The sequence below is a fragment of the Pteropus vampyrus genome, unplaced genomic scaffold (genome assembly GCF_000151845.1).
Source record: "Pteropus vampyrus isolate Shadow unplaced genomic scaffold, Pvam_2.0 Scaffold505, whole genome shotgun sequence".
NCBI classification, from domain to species: domain Eukaryota; kingdom Metazoa; phylum Chordata; class Mammalia; order Chiroptera; family Pteropodidae; genus Pteropus; species Pteropus vampyrus.
In genome coordinates, this window is record NW_011889286.1 from 511,564 (window position 1) to 537,948 (window position 26,385).

Sequence of the window (26,385 nt, forward strand, 5' to 3'; positions counted from 1 at the left end):
CCTATATTCAACAATAACATTCTCCATATTCGCTTTATCTGTTTATTTGCTGATCCATTTGAAGGTAAGTTACAAACATGGATTCTGTGTCCTTAAATATTTTAGCATGCATCTCCAAAGGACAGTGTCTTACAAAATCACAAAACTATTATCACATCTAAGAAAATGAACAATAATCCCATAATATCTAATATTCAGTTCATATTCAATCTTTCCACTTGTTCCAAGAGGTGGATAAAGTATTATATCTATTTTTTCTATCAAGAGGTATGTATTTTGCTTGGATGTTTTTAATATGCAAATGTCTCTGCAAATGTCTGTTAACTCCAAATATGAGACACTGGCAAACTAGGACTCAAGCCTTTTTCAGTCTAAGCAGTGGTAAGTTAGTTCTGGAATACTTTTCTTTGCTCTAAAGGCACAAGACACTTTTTTAAATGGATTTTACCCATCAATAATAAAGGACATAGTTTAAATTTTTATATTTAAATTTTTATATTCACCCATCAAACAAATGTACACAATACTTGAGGCAATGGGTCTCCAACCCAGTTCTAGGGAAAGGTCTGAATGCTGTTTCTTTTTCTCAAACTACCTTCAATTATGCTTCCCCTAAGAATTAAGGTAGTTACTATTTAAGTATATCTGCTGATAATACCAATGGCAGATGACACTGTGGTGAAACTGAGCTATTCATCTGCTACAGGTGAAAATACAAAAATACTTCTGACAATTTATTAATTGTCAATTTATTTGACAATTTATTAAAACAGTTCCTCTTTAAGATGCTAGGATTTAGGATTGCTTTTTCTTTTTTCTCATGTTCATGTTTTGTGTAAATAATTTTTTTTTAAATTACTACTGTTTGAATAAGTTTTTAAACTGAAGGGATAAGATGAGCAAGAATAAAACTTTAGCTCATGAGCAGGTGCACTTTCACATTATGTCAACTCTCTACTGCGTATACTATATACAGTGCCAACTACCTTTCAGAACTCATAAAATAGCTCATTTATAGAATGTCATGGAATTCAGTCTCTGCTGTTCTAAAAGTTCTAGTACCCTACATTTTCTTTTTAAGTATAAAAGCAGTTGCAATAAGTTTGGAAAAATATAACAAACAGATCGAAACAAAACAGGTATAATCCTACCATCTTAACTCAGTAACTATTACTATTTGGGGGCATTTTCTTCTCATCCATTTTTTTACATTAACCTCCCACCCTTTTTATATAGTTGAATCATTATGCATACCTTCTTCTGGCATAACTATCTGAGGACAAAAAAACCTATGTTCAAAGTCTGGCTTGTCTACTTTCTAGTCCAGTGACCTTAAGCAAGCACATAATCTGAGTTTTGTTTTTCACACCTGCTGGCAACTGTTTTAGAGTTGAGAAGATGAGAGTTGTGAAAAGGGTCCAGCTTTTGGCTGGCACCTAGTAGGTACTCAATAAATAGCAGTCATTATAACTGTGCTTAATGCTATACTACAAATATTTTTCCATGTAGGTATGTGATTTTCAGAACCATAATTTTTAATGGCCACATAACATCCTACTGAATGTATTCACTGTCACACCCATTTTTAATTTTTTTTTTTTTAGCTTTCTCCAATTGATAGACTTGCCAGTAGCCATTTACTGTGAAGAAGAAATTTATACGTATTTTTACATTTTGGGAATTCTTAGGTCAAAGGGGATTAACATTTTCATGGATATTTCCAACTTCTTAACAAAAGAGCAATATTTATATTGACTCTGGCGATATATCAATACTGGTTTTCCCATACTTGTACCTGCACTGGATATTAATATTTCTCTGCCTATCCCCCTATTGTTTTAAGCTGTACTTTTGAGAATTAAAAAGTTAAACACTTCCTGTCATGTTTATTGAAATACTTATTTAGTGGTACCTTACGGATATTTTTACTGATACTGTAACAAAAATATCAATGCTTCATCTTTAATATTTACTGTAAATATTTTCCTCAAATATATTTAATATTTACTGCAAGTATTTTTACTGATACTGTAACAAAAATATCAATGCTTCATCTTTAATATTTACTGCAAATATTTTCCTCAAAAGAAGGCTGCTGAGCCTTTTTTCTGGTTAATGTTTTGATATGATTTATATTAAATTTATCTACAGTCAAGTCTTTTAATAACACCCTTAAAAAACCTTTTACTATGGAAAATATTAAACATATACAAAAGTAGAGAGAGTACAATGAACCTCCATGTCCATATAGCAATCATCTAACTTACTGCCCTGCCAGTTATTTCAGTCATTCCCCAACTATTGCCCCACCCATCCTGATCGTTTATTTTGAAGCAAGTTGAGGAAATATCATTTCATGTATATTTCAGTGCGTAAATCTTAAAGGATTAAATATATAACCACGATACAAACTCTATTCCCCCCAAATTAATAGTAATTCTTTATTTAATATCAACAAATATCAACAAGTAACAAATAGTAATTCTTTATTTAATATCAACAAAAAAAACACTGGTTATTTGTTGATATTAAAAAAATACTTGTTTTAATCATGGTTTTTAAAAAAAGTTTTTGTTTTATAGTTTGTTTTCTTTTAAATCAAGACCCAATTGTTTCTTAAATCCCTTTTAATCTACAAGTTCCTCCTCCATCACCATCTCTTAAACTTACTTTTTAAGGACTGTAACTTTCTGACTTATAGAATCTCCTGTAGTCTGGATTTTGTTGTCTGCATCCTTGTGGTGGTGGTGAACCTGTTCATCTGTTCCAGGTAGTTCCTGATATGTGGTAGGTAAGTTTACAGTAGGGTTTGATATTTTGGCAATACTTCAAGGGTAGTACTGAGTATCACTTCAATACTTGTTTTAATCATGGTTTTTAAAAATGTTTCGAAATAATTTTAGATCTACAGAAGAGTTGCAAAGATAGTAAGAGTATGCCCATATACCCTTCCTCAGATCTTACATCTTACATAAGCACGGTACATTTGTTAAAACTAGAAAATTAACACTGGTAAAGACTATAAACTAAAACAGACTTTATTCAGATCTCACCAATTTTTCTACTAATGTACTTTTTCTATTTCTAGAATCAATTCAGGAAGTCACGTTGCATTTGGTCTACATGTCTCCTTAGTCTCTTCCAATAAGGGAATTTTTTGGTCTTTCCTTGTCTTTCATAACCTTGATGCGATGTTTGGTAGATATCTTCTGATATGGGTTTGTCTGATATTTTCTCGTGAATAGACTGAGGTTATGGATTTTTCTAAGACTACCACAGAGGTGATATGCACTTGTATTACGCATCGGGGGGCATATTATACCGATATGACTTATTACAAGTAAAGTTAACATCAATTACTTGGTTAAAGTGGTGTTTGCCACCATTTCTCTACTATAAAGTGATTATTTTTCTTTCCATACTCTATTTGTTAGAAATGAGACACTAAATCCAGCCCACACTAAAGGTGGGAGGGATTAAGTTCCACCTTCTGGAGAGAAGGGTATTAAAACAAAAATGGTTGTATGATAAAACCACCAAAGTAATTTACAGGGAAATGCTTTGAGGCTAGACAAAGATACTGCCTTCTCCTTAAAGTTGTGTCCATTAATTATAGTATTCGTCAATGTATCTTGCCTGCAGTAATTATTACTATGGTGTTCTAATGATGATTTTATTTTCCCTCTTTCTTTCTATCTTTATTAAATTGTTCTGTAAAGATTTGTACCTCCTTCCCTACTTATCCATCCAATCATTTATTTATAGCAGACTGGATTAATGAATATTTATTTTATTCTTTGTTAAAAACCAATCATATCATCATTTATTATATTGCTCAAATTTTCCAGCTTTGCACTTAGGATGTTCTTCTAGATTGGTTTCAAGTAGTCAAAGTTAATATTGTCAATAAGAAATCTAGTATCACATGTTTTCTATGTGATGCACTGAGGACACATCACTTTAGCGATATTTCTGCCATTCATTTTTTTCCTTTTCTTTTTTGAGTACTTCCTTACTTTCTTACACTACAAGATGCTCCAGGCTTATCTTTCTTTTGTTCTAGTTGCAGAAATCAATCATTTCTCCAAGAAGCCCTGGTCCCTTTCACTGGAGAACTATATTTAAAAATCAAGTTCTGTGTGTGTATTTTAATATTTAGTAAAGTTAGTCCTTCCACATTATACAACTTTTTAAAAAAATTTAATATTCACTTTTTTTCACTTGACTAATTTTTTCCTAGTCATTGCTAATTTATGCCAGGAACAACAAAGGCATCTAGTTTTAGTTACTACTTTTAATAAAGTTATAAATGACCTAAATTTCCATCAATGAGAAAATGAACAAATCCATTCTAGTATTTTCATACAGAGCAATGAAATACTATTTAAAGAGAGAAAATAAACTGCAGCTATCCTTTTAACATGTATGATATACTGAAGAAAAATATATTCAGAGAGATACTACTTACATAAAATATAAAAAATGCAGGAAATACTATGTTATTTGAAAAAAAATTGTATTGAGGTAACACTGGTTCATAACGCAAGTTCCAGGTGTACAACACTATAATTCAATAACTGTACACACTATAATGTGCTCACCACCAAAGAGATTACATGAAAAAAATAACAAATTTAGAATACCGGTTTGGGAGTGGGGAGGTAGGACAGGGAAAGAAACGTGATCAATGAAGAGTATACAGAGAATAACAATTCTATTAGCAATGTTTTTTAGGATGAATAGAATGCACCGATGCTCAAAAATATTTAATAATATTTTTTTAAAGACATAAACAAACAAGGAAGATTAAGTAAGAATAACCAAGTAGTTGATCCATACGAGAACAACTGGGAAAAAATCTAACTACGACTCCAAATAAGTTAGATGATAGACTGATTTTTAAGCTTGGGAAGAAAATAACAGAAAGAGACCACTACACAACTATAAAGAGTATAAAAACAATCACTAAATACTAAAACTTGAAACTAGAGACTTAAAATCATACAGATTTGTTACTTCAAAGAGGTAACATGATTAGAAACAGATAAAGGTTAAATATAGTTATTATTAATTGAACAGTTTATTAAAAAGAAGCTAAGAATACTGAAGAAGAAAATGCTAAAAAAATAATAATAATTCTAAAAAAAATCAATGGGACACATCAAGAAGACAAAGGAGCCAGCTTAAAGGGATTGCCACTTGCTAAACCTGGGACAATTTGAGCTTCAAAATTACAATGGCCTATAACCCAGTGAATAAAATAGGAACCAATGGGCCCATACTATAAAAAAATAAGAACTGGTTTAAGCTAACACTATCTTAACCAAGTGATCAAAGTTAATACAACAGGTCCTCAAATAAGGTCACTTCACACAATACTGTTTTCTTATAATGTTGATAAGATGCCGTAGGAACTTAGCTCTTGTTTATATCAATTAGCGTATAGTAAAACTGGTCTTCATTATACATCATTTTGCTTAACGTCCCAGAACCTACTGACAATAAGTGAGGACGAGATGTGACAAATAAATGCAATGTTTGATTCCAGACTGGGAAGAAAATTGACACAAAGAACATTATTGGGACAACTGGAGAAGTCTGAATGTGGTTTTCAGATTAGGTAACAGATAATATCGATGTTAAATTTTCTAATTTTAATAACTATACTGTAGTTACGGAAGCTTGGGAAGACAATAACAGAAAGTTATAAATAAATAAAGTTATAAATATCATTGTTCTTAAAAAATAAACAAATATTTAGGAGTAAAGGGACATGAAGATTGAAACTTATTCTCAAATGCTTCAGAAAAAAAAACAGTATTTTGGTATACATACAAATAGATACAGACACGATAATTAGATGTGGCAAAATGTTAAGTCTAGATGAAGGATATAGGGAATTTTTTCTAAAGTTTGGTAATATTTGCCTAATTTTGAAACTACTTCAAAATTTTAAAAAAGCTTAAAAAAAGGACTATTGTAGAGACATTATCTTTTTAAATTAACAGAAGGCAATTACCATGCTTAAAAATATTCCTCAGGTCCAACATCAGATAGTGATTAGGTATGATGTTTCTAATGTTAGGCTTTTATTTATAGTAATAAATTCTTGTTGACCAGTAAAAACATTGTTTTGTACCTTTGGTCAAAAGACTCAAAAATTGAATAGACTCATCTCATGTGAATAATACATGTGCACTTTCTTTTACCTGAGACATCCATCTGTCATCTCCTTGAATATCTTCTGCTGCATGTGGAATGGCTGCTGGGTTAGAGTCTCCCTGGCTCATTCTACTCCTGAGAAAAAAAATGTCTGTCATGTTCCATTCATTAAAAGGAGCATTTATTTGTTACCGCTTAAAGACTACATGTCAGATTTTAAATCATAATTTAAGTTTCATTATGGTTTTGCCTAGAAACAAAACAACTAGACTTTTATTTTCAGTAGAGACGAGTTCCAGGACACAACTGCTTCAAGTCTTATAAATGTCCAATATTACTAAACTTCCAGACAGGTTTGAATATCATTTAGGAATAGTGTATTACATTTAAAAAATCTGTTTTCAAGTATATATTTTACATCTATGCTTATTTTTCCTGATTACATATTACTATACTACCAAATGACACAAGGAATTAGACACTTATAGTTCAATAAAATCTATACTAGAGTCTTTTAGGCTTACAGAGTTACACAATTACTACAGCAATGATTAGAATTCACTGGTTACTAGCACCGCACAAATAACTGTACTACATATCATGATAAAATTAGTCAAAGGCTTTGGTTTCTGACAAATGTTTACTAGATATATTTTATTTTTGACAGGTCTCCGCTAAGAAAATTTTATTAATAATAAGCCAAAATATGGCATCTGGTGGTGAAGAAGAAATAAATGAAATTCAGACATTTTAGAAATGCTAATCTTCTAGAAAGACAAATGAGAAACCAGACTGTTTTCAAACAACTCTACTAGAGCTATTAGGCTCAAGAGGTCACTTGGCAAATGCAAAGGATGATGAAAGAGAAAAATCTTTTTTTTTTTCCTCCTATTATGAAAAAGGAGGGAATTTTCTTTCTTTTGCCATCTTCAAACACAGCTAAGCTTTCTTGGAAAGAGGATTAAACTGTATCACTCATTACACAGATAAGCTCAGTTCTGAATGACGTTTAAGTCTAACAAAAATTAGGCTTGGGTTTAGGCCCAAACCTGACTGAAAATGTAAAATACAATCCACGCCCTGTGTATATATTTCTTTAGATTATTAAAATTTGCAACTATCAGAAAATAACAGCTATCTATGAAGTACTATATGTGCTATGTTTTATACATACCACCTCTAATTCTTACAAAAGTGCTGTAAAATGAGGAAAACGAGGATTGGACAATTAAGGTAATTTGCACAGGAAATAATGTCACATCTGGCTCACTGATTACAAGCCAGTTCATGGTGACTCCCAAAAGGAGTTTTTATAGCTAACTATTTCATCCAAAAGACATATGTAAATACTATACAGAACTAAAAACAGGAACGTAAAATATAAGAATCAGGAAGAGCTGCAAGGTGGATTTGTATATTCTAATGAGAGTATGTATGGTGTCTATTTGGGATTTCACTAAGAAAGGTATGGAAAAATTAAAAATTAAAGGAAAAAAATGATTAAAAGGGTTAAAACAGTCACAAAGAGTTGGTTAATTTGGGGGTTTTGCTTTTGTTTCTAAGTCCATAAAAGTCTGTATCTTCTATATAAAAGTTTCTTTGGGTCTAAGTTCAAATTTAGATTTAGTCTGGCTATTCAGGTCAAATATGACATGATGCTTAACAATAGTTTTAATTTAAACATTACCATTCTTCTCTACTGATCAAAAACTGTATTAGCCTTGAGACAGACAAGAGGCAACCAACTTTTCCCATCTTATGGATTCCAAAATTAGATATATAAAGAAAAATAATAACAAACAGCTCCAATTTCCACTAATTGATAAAGCCTATTTCCTAACTTTTTAAATAGATTTAAGGAACCCATTTCGTTAGCTTTCATTTATTTTCCCACCTGGGTAAACACTTAACATGTTAGGTATTTTGAGGCAAAAGTTAACTAACAGTTATTTGACAGTATAATTGAGAAATCACAACTAACAGTAGAAAAATAATTCTACTCTTACTTTATGATTATATAACTAAAACTTTTTCCACAGTGATCAGAGATCCACATAACTCACAAAGCTATTACCCCACTAAATCTAGTACCTCTCTTCCCACTTACATATTACATTATTAACCATCTTCCCCATGCTACACTGTACATCTCTGTATCTACTCTGCGACTATCCATTTGCACCTCTTAATCCCTTTGCCCTTTTTGCTGTCCCTCCCCAAACTCTCCCATCTGGTAGCCCTCAAAATATTCTCTTTATCTATGAGTTTCTTTCTTTGTTGTTATTTTGTTCTTTAGATTCCACGTGTACATAAAATGTGATATTTGTCTTTCTATATCTGACTTATTTCATTCAGTCCAACACCCTCTAGATCTGTCAAGGCAGTTACTTTTTCCATCCCCTCCCTTTTAGTCTGTGTGTCTTTTAATCTGAAGTGAGTCTCTTGTAGGCAGCATATGGAGGGGTCTTATTTTCTTATCCATTCAGCCACTCTATCTTTTGGTTGGAGCACTTAATTCTTTCCCATTTGAGGTACTTGTTGATAGGAATGTAGTTATTATCATTCTTTATTCATGCTTTTGATACATGGTTTTTCTTCTTAAAGAAGTCCTTCCAACATTTCCTGTAATACTGGCTTAGAGTGATAAATTCTTTTAGCTTATTTGTCTGGGAAGCTCTTCCTCTGTCCTTCGACTCTAAATGATAGTTTTACTAGATAAAGTATTCTTGATTGTAGATCCTGGGTTTGCATCACGTTGAATGTTTTGTGCCAGGCCCTTCTGTCCTGCATAGTCCTGCATTGTGAGAAATCAGCTGCCAGTCTTATGGGCGCTCCCTTGTAGGTAACGAACCGCTTTTCTCTTGCTGCTTTTAAGATTCTCTTTGTATTTAACGTTTGACATTTGAATTACGTGTCTTGGTGCGGGCTTCTTTGGGTTCCTCTTTCTTGGGATGCTCTGAGCCTCCTGGGGTTGTATGTCAATTTCCTTCACCAGGTTAGGGAAGTTTTCCATCATTATTTCTTCAAATAGCTCTTCAACATCTTGTTTTCCTTCAAGTACCCCTATGACATGGACATTTTTACATTTAATCGTGTCCTATAGGCTCCTTAAATTATTATCACAGCCTTGGCTTCTTTGTCCTTGCTGTTCTGATATAGTGTCCCTGGCTTCCTCATCCTCTATGTCGGTGGTTCGATCCTCTTTTTTATCCACTCTGTTGAGTCTATCTGATATACTATTCATCTCAGATAATGTGGTCTTCATTTCTGACTGGTTCCCTTTTATAATTTCTATTTCCAGTTCTATATATATATATTATCTCTTTGTTACAGTTCTTTACAACCAGTGTTTTGAACTCTGCGTCTGTTAGATTGCTTGACTCCATTATTCCTGGAGCTCTGTTCTGTTCTCTCATATGGTTTCTGCTTCTTTGTCTTACCATTATGGCTGCCTTTATGTGTCTGTTTCTACATACTAAGCACAGCTCCTAAGTCTCCCAGTCTTATTAGCGTGGCTTTGGGTAGTAGGTGTCCAGCGGCACAGTCCTGAGAGGGGTCCAGCTGCAGGCCAAGTTTAGCCTACCTTGTGCCCCTCTGGAGCCACCAGTTAAGATTCAGCAAGCAATCCACAGATGTCATGCTTATAGTTGCCTCAAGAAACCACACCAGAACTCAAGGCCAGCTGCCACCAGTGTGAGTCTTGGAGTGGGCTCAGCAAGGTGCATCGGACTCGCCCCGAGGACACAACTGTATGTGGCTTGGGTAGGACCGTGAGTTGGGGGAGGAAGAGTTTCAGGGAATCCTCTAGGGGGAGCCACCTCTGTTATCCAGTTTGATGACATCTCAGCTATGGTGGCACTGGATCTGTACACTGGGAGCGGCGGGAGGGCTCAATAGAGGGACAATGTATACTGCCAGCACTTTTGCCTGAGAGAAAGCCTTGCCTCTGGCCCTCGCTCCAAGTCAGTTTCCCACTATAAGTCCCTGGTTCCTCCTGAGCAGCCTACCTGGCGCTGGTGCTCAGAGCAAGCAGGTTGGTCACTGCGAAAGTCCGCTGGCGACACAGCCCCTTTAAGAGGCATCTGCAGTGCCGGCTATCGCTGCCCCAGTCTCTGTCCCAGCCTCTGTCCTACTCCGCGGCTCAACTGGGTAGCCTCGTCCGGTCTTCGCCATTTCCTACCTCCTCCCGTTGCAGGTTGATTAATATACTCTCTAGTTGTAGTGTTTTTGTTCATCTAGATCCCAAGCGACTTTGCTTGCTGTTTGCTCAATGTTTCTGTCACTACTTTGATTTGGTCTCAAGAGGATGAACAAAGCCTCTATCGTCTATGCCATTTTTCAAGTCCTAAAACTATTTTTACCGGGGATTGTTTAAAGCAGGGGTCCCCAACCCTTATTGGTCTGCAGCTGTTAAGAACTGGGCCACACAACAGGAGGTGAGCAGCAGGCAAGCAAGCGAAGCTTCATCTGTATTTGCAGCCGCTCCCCAGCACTAGCATCACCGTCTCAGCTCCACCTCAGATCAGGCATTAGATTCTGATAGGAGCACCAGTTCCTGGTGCCAAAAAGGTCAGAGACTGCTGGTTTAAAGAAGAGTGACAAACTGTGACCATGAGGTATCTTCATAATAATATGTATTCAAATACATCCCTCACCACTTAAAAGAAAAAATGCAGGCCCTTAAATTCATTTCAGTTCTAGGGATACAATGTACTTATCTTGTTGAAAAACTTTAAAAGAATTTTGACAACTGGAAGGTGTCTAAAGGAAAGGAGCCAAGATGGGAGAAATGTGAAAACCTGTCATATTAAAAACAGTTGGGAAAAAATTGATATGTTTAGAACCTGTAGAAAAATTGGTTGGGGAAGAGGAAAACAGGGGGCATAAATAGTTGTCAAGGTATTCAACCGTTACTAGGAAAGGCTATTAGGCTTATTCTGCATGTTCCCCAAAGAGGAAGACAGGGCCAAGAGACAGAATAATACAGTGAGGCAAATTTCTAACAAATATGACTACAAAATGACATGGCTTGTATCTCAAGACAGATTCCTACAAGAAAGATTCAAAGACAGGCTAGGTGAACACCTAATAGAAAAGCATAAAGTAAAGTAATGCATATGAGTAAAGACTGGTCCAGATTAGTGGGGTCCAAACATTTTTTAATGTTTTAGAATCTTGAAATGCACCTCTCTATATATTTATAAATTAAATGTGAATTACTGTTAACTTGTATATTGTACTGTTCATTATATTGTTAATCTATATTATAACATGTACATGTATCAATAAGGTTTACTTTTTTCCTTTTTTACATAAAAAATAAATGAAGAGAGTTCTAAATTTTTCCCTGTATTACAATGGATCATGTTATGCATCCCTGGGAGTAGACATACTCTACTTTCAAGACCAATGATCTATATAAACTATAGAATCATCAGAGTTCCTCCAACAGGTAAACTGATCTAAAACAATAACTGCAATTAAGATTTATTAAGAACTTACTATTTACAAGATATTGTGCTAGGAGCTTTGTTATTTAAATAAAAACTAAAACTCAGTTTTAAGGAACCTGCTCCATGATAGGGAGAGCCAGAATTTGATCTCTGGGTGATATCATTTTAAAACCTACTACTCTTAAGCAAAGGACATCAGGCTCTATACAAAAAAGAGTATAAGAAACAATGATAAATTCTAATTTATTAAGTCAATTACTTTTATCTTTTATTACTACTTCTCCGATTTAATGGCATTCCCTGAACAAAATACTTTCATCTTGGTCTTAAATTTTTTCATGGCAAAATGAAAAAACTATATGGGTAAAGAAACTGAGGAACAAAAATGTCACTTATCTGAGGCTACCAGGCAGGTAGAACTGGGAGAAGATAACACAATATTCCCAATTATCTAGTCTGTTTTTTTTTTGTTGTTGTTCGTTTGTTTTAACTATGAATTCAATGTCATCCTCTTCTTCCTCTAAAGGGCAAAGTATCTGAGCAAAAATTTGTTTCTTTGTGCCTTCAGACACTTGAATTTTGTATTATTTTGCCAAATCAAAATCTTACAATACAAAGTAGCTTTCAGTTTTACCTACGCCTATGGCTTGGTAACATTTTTAAACATAGGTAAAGAAAAACAGCCAGAAACCCATGCAATCTCTTTAAGAGGCTGGAAATGTACAAACTAAGGGACTATGCATTTAGCAGATGCAAATAATTTGGGAATTAGATAAAATAAACTGTTGTATTCTTTACAATAAAAATGAAGAATGAATTTTGAGCTATCCAGGGAACAACTGTGAGTAAGTCACCAAAATCTGAGTGATTTGGGGTTTGACTCAGGCTGAGAGAAATACTGTAACATAGTGGTACTGGGTAAAGCTGTGATCTATAAAGTACTAACTAGGGAATTTGACTCCTATCTCACCTTACTGATTCATAAGTTCCTGAGTGTAGCATCAACTTCTGACATCACTAACAGCAGGTTCAGTTAAAAAATCCCAGCCAAATGGAGATAAAGGCCTGAAGAACACCAAGTTTTGTTAATTGACCAGGAAAGCTTTGACTGTCCATTAAAATTAATTCTCTGGGTAGATGAAGAGTAAAAGACTTGCAGAGCATTTTCCTATTTTCCTGAATTTTCTATCTTCTTTACTTAACTTGGACTACAAGAGCATAACAGCATTATTTCTAGATGATTATACCAGCATGGTGTAGTGGGTCTAAACAGAAATCAGTTTTAACAACAAAGAATGATAAATTTTCAAGCTGAGCTGGATGTTTCTTTAATTTAACCAGGAAACAGATGTAGGAGGAAAGTTGCACTAAGAATGAAAAGATTTAGAATGTTTCCACTTTGACCTAAGACTCTTCATTTTGTCTCAGAGGCAGTTGGTAGGTAGAGTTATTCTGAAGGAGAGAGGCAGGCTTGATCCTGAATATCCTGCCTCAGTGGGCTGGTGGGTGAGTCCCTGGGGTTCCAGCACATCCATAATTTATTATCAAAGGCCAAGCTAACCAATTAAAGCACAATGATTTCCTACTCCTCCCCTGTTCCCCCGCAAGGAGGCAACCTTTATATCAGAACAATGTACCCAGAAGAATCTAAAGACACAGGGTAGACAATTCTCCGTATTTTCTCCTTCCTCTTTCTGCACACCTTTACCTCCTCTCTCCCAATTTAAAGTTTTACAAAATGAGGTCCTAGAGTAGGTTCTGATGGTCTTCCATTTCTCTGTGGGTAAGCTCTAAAAAGAGGCCAAACTTCAAATGTTTGATTTTCTTAAAGTTTATACATAAATTATGAAAAGCAACGCTGGCCTGAGAGCTATGAAAAGCAGAACAGTGGGTCGACATATAATGGGTTTGTGACGAACCTATAGGCCAGAAGGTTCAGATCTGGTAAATGGACATGGACCGGGTAAAAAACACCTAATAATACCTGTCCATTGGCAGGTTTAACTAACTGTTTGACCTTGGGCAAATAACCAACCTCGTGGGGCCCTATCTCTGAAATGAGGTGCTGGACTGGCTAGCCCTCCAAGAAATAATCCCTTCTGAGTTGTAACAGTCTATGCATTTTTAAGATATGTTAGAGAAAGAAACAGAGAAGTTCCTAAAGAATTGAAATTTTTTAACAAAAGGGGGAGGAAAAAGTGCTCAAAAAACAACAGAATAATTGGGCCGGCGTTAAACGCCTCTCAGACAAGAGGAAAGAGAAAAGGAGGGTCAGAGGTACAACACTGGGGATGGAGGGAAAGGCAACAGCTGAGACTAGAGGCAGAAGAGTTGCTACAAATGGTGCTGACAGCGGCGAACCACCCGCCAAAGGAAGCTGGGGGTACAAGGCGGCCTCCACCAGGGGGTGGAGAGGACGGTGCGCCCCGCCACCGTATTCCTCTACGGCGAAAGACGAGGTGGAGGAGGCGGCCAGCGGCGGAGGAGAGTCCACAGGTTTGAGGGTGGGGTGTTTGAGAAAGGCTCTAAGAGGGCCCGCGAGCGACCTGGAGGTCCGGGGGCAGCGTGGGCGGCTGGGGAACCAACGCCGGGCCCAAGCATGGGGAGCGAACGCGCGCGGTCCCCTAAGGGTCGGCAGTAGGGGGTGGGGGAGGGGCCCTGGAGGATGGGGGAGGGGAGGTCGCGGGCCTCTCACAATAACAAATCGCAGTCCCTTCCAACCCCCAACTCTAAGCCACAGGTTTCCCACAACCCTGGATACACTCACTGAGGCAGAGGGTCCGTGTGGGCCCAAGCGGCTGAGGCGTCGGCGGGTGGCGCGTCTGTCGCTCGCTCAGTCCCGGCGGCCCCGCTCCAGCGCGTCCCTCCTCGGGCCCCAGCACCAGCAGCAGCAGCAGCACCCCCACTTCCGGTTCCCCTGCCACTCAGGCAAATGGTTTCCGGAAGTCCCGCCCCATCCTGCCCGACTGTAGCTTGGCTCCCCGCTGCTTACTTTCCCTCTCAGCCGGCGCTCGCTGCTGGCGCCCAGGTGGCTTGCCACGCCCCGCGAGGTTTCCCGCTTTGTTCTCTATCCTGCCCTCTCTTTGCTCGTATGCTGGGTAACTTGGGTCCGTATCTTTCCTCCAGCTGCATCCCTCAATCCTGCATTAATGTCACTGCGGTTTGAAGATGGCATTCGGAACAATGTGGCGTGACCTCACACTGACGCCATTCCCTTTGCATCCAGCCAGTTTGGCTTTCTTCTCCACTCCATGGAATAAACCAGATTGCTGCAAGTTGGAGGGAAGTAGGGCCCCATAGTTAATGAGAGAGTCCCCTATATTTATGAATGGAATTTCTGTTTCTATGGTGAATGTACGGATTTGGGGAGACTGCCTCTTAAGGAGACTGCCTCTTAAAGTGACTGCGCAGGGGGATGGGGAGTCACAGTCTTTAATGATCCATCCAGTTTAGGGGAAGACAGACATATACAAAATCAATATTGTAAAGAATATATACTAAATGCTGTATAAGTGGGGGATCTCTAAGAGTACGGAGGAGGGGCGAAAGATGTATGCAGATTATAAGAGAAACGTTTGCGGAGCAGCGCTCTGAGCTGGCCTTTTAAAGACGGAGAGGATTCATTCAAACATGCCGGGAATCCAGTAGAGCCTTCCAGCACTCTGGAAATGATCAGGGGTTTTGATTTTGCTAACAAAACCTGTTAAGAATACTATAAAAAACCTGGGAGTCTAAAGTATTGAGATATATCAAATTATTTTTAAGATCACCTGTGCTGTCAAGTACTGAATTTATCAGGCATATATAATCCAAAAAAATTTGTCCTCATATATAATGGTTTTTACATTGCTAGTTTACTTCGGAATTCTCTTGCAGAATTTCACACAATATATGGCACACCAGTGGGTGCTCAGGAAATGTTTGTTGTTTTAAGTGTTTTACTGAAAAGAATTTGGGAAACTCAAATGATGGTATAAAAAGGCAGCTGAGAAATATATTGGTAACAGAAGAGAAAGAGCTTGAATTACTCTCCACGGGTAAATCTAAAGAATCTAGCATATCTCCAATTTTAACATCTAACACACTTTAATTACTACTTTAATATACTGTCTTCCTTGCTATGCTGGAAGTTCTGAGCTAGGAAGGACTTTGTGCTGTAGGTCCCTAGCACCTGGCATTGTGCCTGAGGGAGAGCAGACACTCATTAAATACTGCTGAATGAGGAATGAAATGATCAAGAGTTGAATGTGTGCTGTATGGAACCCATGAGCTAACTTTACACTTTCTTGTTTTCAACTTTTTTAGATAAATATTTTAATGCCTTTATGGCTTAGGCAGTTTTTAGTGTTTTGTCAAAATCTCAATGTCACTGAACACCGAAATTTATTAAAAGCTTGTCTGCTGAATTTTTCTGTTTCAGTTTCTAAGCAATTTATTTTTTAAAATATGCAGGTGATAGAGCAGAAAGGATTCTAAATTAGGCTTCAGAGTGCCCTGAGTTCTTGTCTGAGGACCACGGCTCATTTAACTTCTTCCAGTCTTTGCTTCTTAGTCTGCAAGATAAAAAAGGATGGACTAGATCATTGCTAAGGTCTTTTCTAACTCTAAACTTACACCCTCCCCTCATTTACATGCAGGAATACAATTCTGGTGGCACACACACACGATCTCTCCTCCTCTCTTCCCACACACAACTTCCCTTTCTTCTGGGCCACATTCAGAGTCTGTATTTACCAGACAGTCCTAGTTGGCGATAGGTACAAATAATTGTTTTCTGACTATGAGACAAATTGATAATTGCCAGGAGAGCTTGCCCTTCAAGTTTGTTTTTTTTCCTCATTAATTATGATAGGTTTTATGAATCCGTCCAGATTCTTTAGTCTGGTTTCCCTCAGGACTAAATGACAACCTAAAGGGAGAAAATATATAAGCCTTTACCAAATGCCTGTGGACTGATCGGAGTCCTCAAATGGGCCAGAGTAGACATGATCAAAAGTGAACCTAGGACTTTGAGAATGATTATATGTCAAAATACAACCCAAGTGGCCTGGAATTTAGGAGATTACCTGTCATTTCATTACTTACAGTAATAAAACTAGGAGATTTCAGAAAACCTGGCATTTCAAACATGAAAAGAGGGAAGAAAAACTACACAAATTGAGAATGGACAAGTGATGTGAATTCAGGGGATTTCTGTGGGTAGAACACAAGGTCAGATGGTTTATAGAAAAAAAGTTTCAAAGTTTTGTTTATTGTTGAAACAACATTAAGAAATATTTAAAGCAAAAAAAATTTTTCACTTGCATCCTTACTAATTAACACATTTCCCTTTGCCTCAATTTCTTTCAATAGCTATATATTCAATAAGTAATTCATTTCTCAATTTTAATATCTTTGGAGTCAGGCCAAGATATTGTTAGAAATATAGTAAAAACATTATAACAACATTTTTGTTTCCACAATTGTTAATTTATCTTACGTATATTTTTAATGTGTGTATTTGTTTTAGTATCATTATAAACTCATGGACTGAAATACACTTGATGCGTTTCATTCCGTTGTAATTTTTAAGCTTACTGAAAACCAGATTGTCCAATTTTTGATTAATGGGACCCTATTCAAATTGGCTCCTAAGTCATTTGACATAACCCAACATTGATCTGCTTTCTGCCACCTTAGTTTGTCTTTTCTGTAATTTCATATAAATTAAAATATATAGTAGGTACTCTTGTTTCTGGCTTCTTGAGTTTAACATGATGTTTCTGAGATTCATCCATGTTATTGTGTGTATAAGTAGTTCATTCTTTTTTATTATGGAGTAGTATTCCATTATATGGATATTCTACATATGCTCATTGACTGGATTTGTTTATCCAGTTAACTGTTAATGGACCTTTGGGTTGTTTCTAGTTTTGCTTATGAATGAAACTAAGGTGAAAGTTCCCGTAGAAGTCTTTGTGTGGACATGTATTTTCATTTCCCTAGGGTAAATACCTAGGAATTAAATTGCTGAGTCATAGGCAAGTGTATGTTTAGCATTATAATAAACTGCCTAACTGTTTTCCAAAATGATTTATCATTTTACACCCCTACAAGCAGTGTGTGAGACTTCCAGTTGCTCTGCATCCTCCATAGCACATAACATTATCAGTCTTTTTAATTGTAGCCATTCTAATATATATGTGTGTAGTGATATCTCATTGTGATTTTAATTTGCATTTCCCTGATGATTAATACTATTAAGCATCTTTTCATGTTCTTTTTGGCCATTTATGTATCTTATTTTGCAAAGTGCTTTTTCAACTCCTTTGCCCATAAAAAAAAATATTAGGTTTTTTCTCTATTACTGAGTTATAAAGTTCTTTTATAGACTGAATAAAAGTCCTGTGCAAATATGTATATTTCAAACATTTTGCTCCCAACTGTGGCTGTGTTTTCATTTTATTAACAGTATCTTTTGAAGAAGTGAAGTTTTTAATTTTGATAAAGTACAGTTTATCATTTATGGTTTGTAATCTTTATGACCTATTTAAGAAATCTTTGCCTACTCTTAGTACAAGTTTCTCCTGTTTTCTTTTAGAAGTTTTATAACTTTAACTTTTACATTTCAGATAGCAATCCTTCTTAAGTTGACTTTTGTGTATGGTGTGAAGTAAAGGACAAAGTTAATGTTTTTGCATATTATTCTAGCACTATTTGTTGAAAAGAGTTTTCTTTTCTCCACTGAATTATGTTCGCCCCTTTGCTGAAAGACAATTGGCTATATATATATATATATATATATATATATATATATATATATATAATATATGTATGTCAATTTCAGACTCTATAATCTGTTCCATTGATGTTTGTCTTCACACCAATACTAAACTGTCTTAATTACTGTAACTCTCTTGTTCCTCTTGAAATCAGATAGTGTAATTCCTTTAGCTATCTTCTTTTTCAAAATTGTTTTGACTATTCTAGGTCCTTCCTAGGTATTCTACGTATTTCCATATAATATTTAGAATGAATTTGTCAATTTCTACAAAAAAGACTTTAAAATTTTTTATTGTGTTGCATTGAATCAATAAGTCAGTTTGGGGAGAACCGACATCTTAACAACTTTGAGTCTTCTGATTCATAAATATTGTTTATTGTACCATTATTTTAGATCTTTAATTTCTCTCTGCAATATTTTGTAGCTTTCATTGCACAGGTTATATAGTTGATGAATTTATTCTTAAGTATATATAATATCTCCTTCATATTCATAAGAACACCTTCTTGAGGTCTTTGAGAACTCACCAATTTTGAGAGCCCCATAATAGTATATAATTTTATGATGAAATATACCTGAAAATTTTAAGCAATCACTTGATATCTGTAATGAGTGTAACAATGTGCTTAAGGAAGAATAAAGAACCCCAATGCCAGGCCCAAATCCACACCCTGTCTAGGCATCTGGCCTCAATTACTGGTTAAGTGACTTACTTTCATTGCCTACCAACCTTGACGGTAGTTTCATTCAATTTTCTACCTGACTAAAATTATATATCCTTATATCATGGATTCTCAGGGGCTCTCTCAAGGTACAACTCTGAATTCTAAATGCCAAGTGTCCATGGATGTTTCTATTGTACTGTCTCTCTGTCTCTTATAACCATTTTTTTACAAATCGCTTTCCCTGACTAAATATGAGTTCCTCCAGGGCAGAAGCCTTGTCTCCTTGTAACCACAGTGCCAGGAAGTGCATGGGATAATAAGTATTTTTTGGTAAGTGTTTGATGGATGAATAAAGTCAAGGTCAATTTTCAGGTCTCAAGAAAGAAGACCAGAAAAGCCGAGGGGAGTAGATACTGGAAATAAAGTCAAGAATGGAATCAACAACAGGGACCCTGAATGGTTGGTGATGCAGTGGGAAGTTGGGACTCAGGAGATAACCTGCTGTAGTCCTACTTAATTCTGGAAAACAGTTCATTGTATCTTCTCGTATGTTTAAAAAGCTGTATATTCTTACAAGCAATGTCCAAATAATTGACAAAGTGAACTGAGGCCCATTGAATGTCTTTTCATTTCAGTGAATATTTATTGAATTATTACTATGTGCCAAGCACTCTGCTAAACTATGAGGAGAAAAGATGAGTAAGGTAACATTCTTTTTCTCAAGGAACTCACAATCTAGTGATAGATACAGACACAAAAACAAATGATCCTAATATAGTATGTAATGATAGATGAGAGCATTGAATATAATACTCTGATAAATAAAAGGAGGAGTTTTTAACCCAACTTAGAGATGCATGGTCAGAAAAGGCTTCTAAGAAAATGATACCTGAATTGAAATTTTTTTAAGACAATTTTTTTCACAGCAGTTTTAGGTTCACAGTAAAATGAGAAAAATGTACAGAGATTTCTTATATACCTCCTGTCCCCACACATATATAGCATCCCTCATTATCAACAACCTACCAGAGTGGTACATTTGTTACAAATGATGAACCTACATTGACATATCATAATTACCCAAAGTCTGTAACATATACTAGGGTTCACTTTTGCACTATGCATTTTATGGGTTTGGACAAATGTGTAATGACATGTACCCATCATTATAGTATCACACAGAGTATTTTCAGTGCCCTAAAAATCCTCCATGTTCTGTCTATTCATTCCTCCTTCTATTCCCAAACCCAGACAAAACTAATAAATAATAATTTCCCAATGACATGGGACCTCTCTGTTATCAGAGAATCACCCTGGACATGCATAAGTTGGGCCTGGTGTCACATAAACCCAGCCTCACCCTTACATTAGTGAATAAATTAGAATATCTTCACATCATGGATGGTTCTGTTACTACTCTTCCTACCAATATATAGATATATATACAGTGGTAGTGTGTATATATATACACACACAAGTATATATATATATTTAGTTACAGTTTTACATATATAATTACAACTTTAAATTTTTAAGTTAATTTCATATACATTATCCTTGTTGATCTTCACAGAATACTATTGCATATGGCTACTGCAAATAGGGCCTATAGAAATAATAATGAAGAGATTTTAGTCATTCAGTTAACAAATAGTTATTAAACAATAATACATGTCAGATTGTACTAGCCACCTCAGGGATACAACAGGCCTATTGAAAGAATAGAATTTGTAGCTAAAAGGATTATTTTGTCTAGCCTTCTCATTTTATAGAGGTGAGAGAGTAAACGCTGTAGGTGAGAGAGTAAACTTTTTGGCTCCTGCCTGCAGATCCCACTATTCTATAACATTCTAGTAGTAAAGACATAATGAAAATACATGAAACAATTCAAAAGCAATTAGATACTAAGTAGTATGGTCTTGAAGGAAGGGAAAAAAATCTGTATAGAATAAAGGTGACAGGACTAAGTACTAGACATAGTCCCAGGAACTTACCGTATGATATTTATTAATCTCCAAATATACATACCTTCTTCTCCCCCTTTCCTCCTTCTTCACATCATCATCTTCATTTTATGATAAAAACTAAAGCTGAAAGAAATCAAATAACTTACCAAAATCCACACAGCAAGTGATGGATCTAGAATTCAGAGCCAGTTCTGTCTGAATCCAAAACTGATGTTATTTAAATGTCAAACAGCTGAAATATAATAGGCATGGCCTCTGTGTGGGATGAAGAAAGCTTTTCAAAACCACTGGGGGAAAAAAAAAATAGGATGGGATCAAAGTAAGCAGGGCTTTGCAAAAAAGGAAAGTGAGTTACTTAGGTGATAGGAAACCTTCGTAGGTTCTTAAGTAGAAGCAGTAACATAACCATTATCAGGGAACTTAAAAGTTAGAGGATATCGCAGAAGTCATAGAAATCTATTTATAGCATTACTTACAGATAGTTACTCAAATTCTGACTTAAGTAACGTTCTTCTTCTAAGGCAGCACATTCCAGTATTGGCCAGCCCTAGTTATTGATAGTTCTTTGGTAAATATACTTTGTATTTTTTCTACCAAAAGAACAAAACAGCTCAGGACCAAGGTCAGAGATTTGGGTCTCACTCATGAAGGTCTCCTAGGTTAACACAAAGGAAAGAATCCATATATTTTCATCCATTCATTCTTTCACAAATACTGAGTGCTTTCATGTGCCAGTCACTTTCTAGGGGCTTGGGCTATGCCTTTCTGGAGCTTACATTCTAGTGTGAAGAGATAATAAACATTAAACATCACGATAAAAAATAAGACAGGTATATAGTATAAATGTAAGTATGTACTACAGAAATAAAAGCTATAAAGTGGGAGAGAGTGCTTGGGAGTGGCAGAGTGGTGGAGGTGGTATAAGTTATATTTTTAAATATTCAAGGTAAGCCTCACTTGAGAAGGCAGCGTTAAGAAAGACTTGAAGGCAGTGGGAGAGTTATTGTGTGCATATTTTCATAGTGGTCTTCCAGGCAGAGGGAATAGCTACTGAAGAGGCCCTGAGGAGGGCACAGGTCTGGCATATTTGAGGAGCAGCAGCGGGGCAGGGTTACTCGAGTAGAGTGAGCATAGGAGGTGTGGTAGAAAACAGGAACAGAAGTGACAAGGGCCAGAATATGTAGACCGGAGGCTGGACTTTGTTTTCCTGAGAACAATGTGAACCCACTGTAGAATTTTGAGAAGCACGATCCCACTTTAATTTAAAAAGGAATCTTCAAGCTTTGGGCCTGAGAATTGACTATAGGGCAAGAATGGGAGCAGAGAGACTAGTCAGGGGTTATTGCAATCGTCCAGGCAAGAAGTGATGGTGGCTTAGACCAGGCTGGTGGCAATTTGAGGTTGGTTGTGTTTTGTTGTAATCTAAACTTCTCTACAGCAAACTAAGTCAAACACTTCCTAAAAAGTGTTTTTATCACGTGGAACTTTAACTGCCACCACTCACTCTCTTTTTGTGGTTTTTCCTTCTCCCCTGACTCTGGAAGTGGACATAAAGATGCCCAGCTTCCCTTCCCAGTCACTTCTCAAGATAAGCCCACAAGTTCTTTCCACTTTACAGGTTCTGTTGCAAAACTGTTAAAGGGAAACTGACAAGAGAAAACAAAACTAATATGGATGAGGAAGTTACAAAGGCTAATTTCATAGTTTGTATAATAGCAGTGCCTGATCTACAGTCTCTGACTACCTTTACAGTGATTTTGGGAACCTCATAGCTTTTGTGTTTGTTTTTTATTCTTGAAGAATGAGCTTCCCTAGCCGTGTGCCCTTCTGACCTCTCTCTGCCTTTATCAAATGCCTTTAGAATCATCCCTCCCTTACTGTTTTTCATTAAGGTCTCTTGATTTCGGGTTCAAACTACACTCTTTACAGTTCAGTGAACAATACCATAGTCGTTTAACATCTGTCTCTGTCCCCTCCTCTTAATTTCCCTGTCTGAGCATAGGCCAAGAACAAACTTGTTCTTTCTCATTTTTCTCTCTTCCCCTCCCTAAGTCTCCAAATGCTCAGGTGCTAGACACTCAGCCCAGGATCACACCCTTTCCCTTTCTCTCTACCATAAACCACTGGGGATCCTTAGCTCCATTTCTACACTGTAAGGTCTTGCTTTTTCTCTTAAAAGTGCGGTTTCCTTATTATGGCTTGTCATTCTCTCCTCCCTTTTAGGCCTCAAACTGCCTTTTCAACTTCATCCTCCAGCCACCAGTCCACATCTGCTCCTTCTCTTCTTTCCTTCACAAAATGAAGTCGGCAAAGTATTAGCCAGGTAATGCAGGGTCTTACAGTCCGTGCTAAGTGCAAATGGAAGTCATTAAAAGATTTTAAGAAGGAAAGTAAGAAGATCAGATTTCTGGTGTTTTTTTTTTCATATTTATAAATATACAATTCAGTGGCATTAAGTACATTCGCATTGTTGTGCAACCATCACCACCATCCATCTCCAGAACTTTTCATCTTCTGAAACTGACACTCTGTATTCATTAAATAATGACTCCCCATTCATTACCTTCTCCCTCCAGCCCTTGGCCACCATTCTACTTTCTGTCTCTGAATTTGACTACTCTAGGTACCTAATATAAGTGGAATCATAGAGTATTTGTCTTTTTGTGTCTGACTTATTTCACATTGGCATAATATCTTTAAGGTTCATCACCTGGTAGTATATATCAGAATTTCCTTGATTTTTAAGGCTGGATAATATTCCATTGTATGTATATACCACATTTTATTTATCCATTCATTTGTCAATGTTCATTTAGGTTGTTTTCATCTTTTCGCTGTCATGTTAAATGCTGCTATGAACATGGATATCTGTTCCAGCCACTGCTTTCAAATCTCTTGAGTGTATACCCAGAAGTGGAACTGCTGGACCAAATGCTAATTTTTTTCTTATTTTTATTTTATTTTATTAGTTTCAAGTATACCGTACATTGGTTAGACATTTATGTAGTTTATAAAATGATCCCCCTGATTGCTCTTTATCTCCTCTGGCTCTCCACCTAGCCATTACATTAGTGCTAACTGCATTCTCTATGCTGTGCTCCCCATCCCAGGGACTTTGTATCAACTACTAATTTGTACTTGTTTAACCATTACCTGATTCTCCCAGCCACCAACCCACCTCCCCTCTGGCCATCACCAGATTGTCATTTGTATTTGTGAGTCTGTTTTTGATTAATTTGTTCTTTTTGTTCCTTAGATTCCTCATTTAAGTGAAATCATATGGTATTTATCTTTCTCTGTCTGACTTATTTCACTTAGCATAATAACCTCTAGGTCCATCCACGTCATTGCAAATAGTAGGATTTCATTTTTTTAGTGGCTGAATAATACTCCATTGTATATACAAACCATAACTTCTTTATCCAATCATCTGTTGATGGGCATTTAGGTTGCTTCCATATATTAGCTATTATAAATTGCACTGAAATGAACATAGGGGTGCATAGATATATGAATTACCATTTGGGTTTTCTTTGGATAAAAACCCAGAAATGCAATTGTTGGGTAAAAAGGTATATCCATTTTTAATTTTTTGAGAAACCTCTAGACTGTTTTCCATAGTTGCTGTACCAATTTGCAATCCCACCTATAGTATATGAGGGTTCCTTTTTCTCCACATCCTCGCCAACACTTGTTCTTTGAGGTGATATCTCATTGTGCATTTATGTATGTATGTATGTATGTATGTATGTGTGTATGTATATATATGTGTATGTATTTAATTGAAGAAATGATTTGAATTTTTTCCCTCGTCTACCTCCCCCCTCACTCTCTTGCCTACACGCTGGTCCATTGTCCATATCCATGATTCTCTGTTTGTCCTGTTTGTTTGTTGCTTTTAGGTTTTTATCCCACATATAAGTATTATCATCTTATTTTCAACCTTTTCTATCTGGATTATCTTGCTTAGTATGATTAATTATTTCAAGGTCCATCCATGTTGTTGCAAATGGCAGTATTTCATCTCTTCTTATGGCTGAGTATTATTCCATTGTATATATGTACCACAGCTTCTTCAGCCAATCATCTATTGTAGGACACTTCGGTTGCTTCCATGTCCTGGCCACTGTGAGTACTACTGCTATGAACATCGGTGTGAAAACATCTTTTTGGATATGGGTTTTCAAGTCTTTGGGGTAAATACCTAGTAGAGGGATTATTGGATCATACAGTAGATCAAGTCTTAGCTTTTTGAGGAAGCTCCATACTGTTTTCCATAGTGGCTGTACCAATTTGCAGTCCCCCTAGCAGTATATGAGGGTTCCTTTTTCTCCTCATCCTCTCCAACATTTGTTATTACATGTCCTGTTGATTACAGCTATTCTAACAGGTGTGAGATGGTATCTCATTGTGGTTTTGATTTCCATTTCCCTAATAGCTAGTGATGTTGAGCATCTTTTCATATATTCCTTAGCCATTTGTATGTCTTTTGGGGAGAAGTGTCTGTTCCAGTCTTCTGCCCACTTTTTGATTGGATCATTTGTTTTTGTTGTTGTTATTGAGTTGTATGAGTTCTTCGTATATTTTGGATATTAAGCCCTTATTGGAAGCGTTGCTTGCAAATATATTTTCCAATTCAGATGGTTGTCTCTTTACCTTGTTGATGGTTTCTTTTGCTGTGCAGAATCTTTTTAGTTTGATGTAGTCCCATTCATTTACTTTTGCTTTTACTTCCCTTGCCTTAGAGGTCAAATTCATAAAATCCTCTTTAAGTCCAAGGTCCTTGAGTTTAGTTCCTGTGTTTTCTTCTATGCATTTTATTGTTTCAGGTCTTATATTCAGGTCCCTAATCCATTTTGAGTTAATTTTGGTGTGTGGCGATGGACAACATCCTAGTTTCATTCTTTTGCAGATGGCTTTCCAGTTTTCCCAGCACCATTTATTGAAGAGGCTTTCCTCTCTCCACTGTATGTTTTTGGCTTTTTTGTCAAAAATTATTTGCCCATAAAAACATGGGTTTACTTCTGGACTCCCGATTCTGTTCAACTAGTCCGTGTGTCTGTTTTTCTGCCAATACCATGCCGTTTTGATTACTGTCGCTTTGTAGTTTAATTTGAAGTTGGGCAGAGGGATGCCTCCAGCCTCATTCTTTTTTCTCAGGATGGCTTTGGCAATTTTGGGTCTTTTGTGGTTCCATACAAATCTGATGATTTTTTGTTCCATTTCTTTAAAAAAATCCGATAGGATTTTGATAGAGATTGCATTAAATCTGTGTAATGCTTTAAGTAACATGGTCATTTTAACTATGTTGATTCTTCCAATCCAAGAACACAGAGTATTTTTCTATTCTTTTGTATCTTCTTTGATTTTTTTTT

The 26,385-nt window shown here is 36.3% G+C and overlaps 1 protein-coding gene and 1 long non-coding RNA gene across 4 annotated transcripts in view; one reads left to right on the forward strand and one right to left on the reverse strand.

The window, feature by feature from the left end:
- Positions 1 to 14,542, reverse strand: part of PAFAH1B2 (platelet activating factor acetylhydrolase 1b catalytic subunit 2) — a 26,652-nt gene extending 12,110 nt beyond the window's left edge. Inside the window, exons 1-2 of one of the 3 annotated variants that reach the window (XM_011383185.2) lie at positions 14,383 to 14,541; positions 6,210 to 6,297 (exon numbers count right to left, since the gene is read on the reverse strand). In XM_011383185.2, the coding sequence (XP_011381487.1) occupies positions 6,210 to 6,290 (81 nt within the window). In that variant the 5' untranslated portion in view covers positions 6,291 to 6,297; positions 14,383 to 14,541. Of the gene's footprint in view, positions 1 to 2,670; positions 2,778 to 6,209; positions 6,298 to 14,382 lie in introns of those variants that run through there. The other 2 variants (XM_023524880.1, XM_023524881.1) reach the window with 2 other exon arrangements.
- LOC111732920 lies at positions 13,995 to 17,152 on the forward strand. Its single transcript, XR_002777756.1, has 2 exons — positions 13,995 to 14,111; positions 14,742 to 17,152. It is a non-coding gene; the product is annotated as an uncharacterized LOC111732920 (long non-coding RNA).
- Positions 17,153 to 26,385: the final 9,233 nt, after the last annotated feature.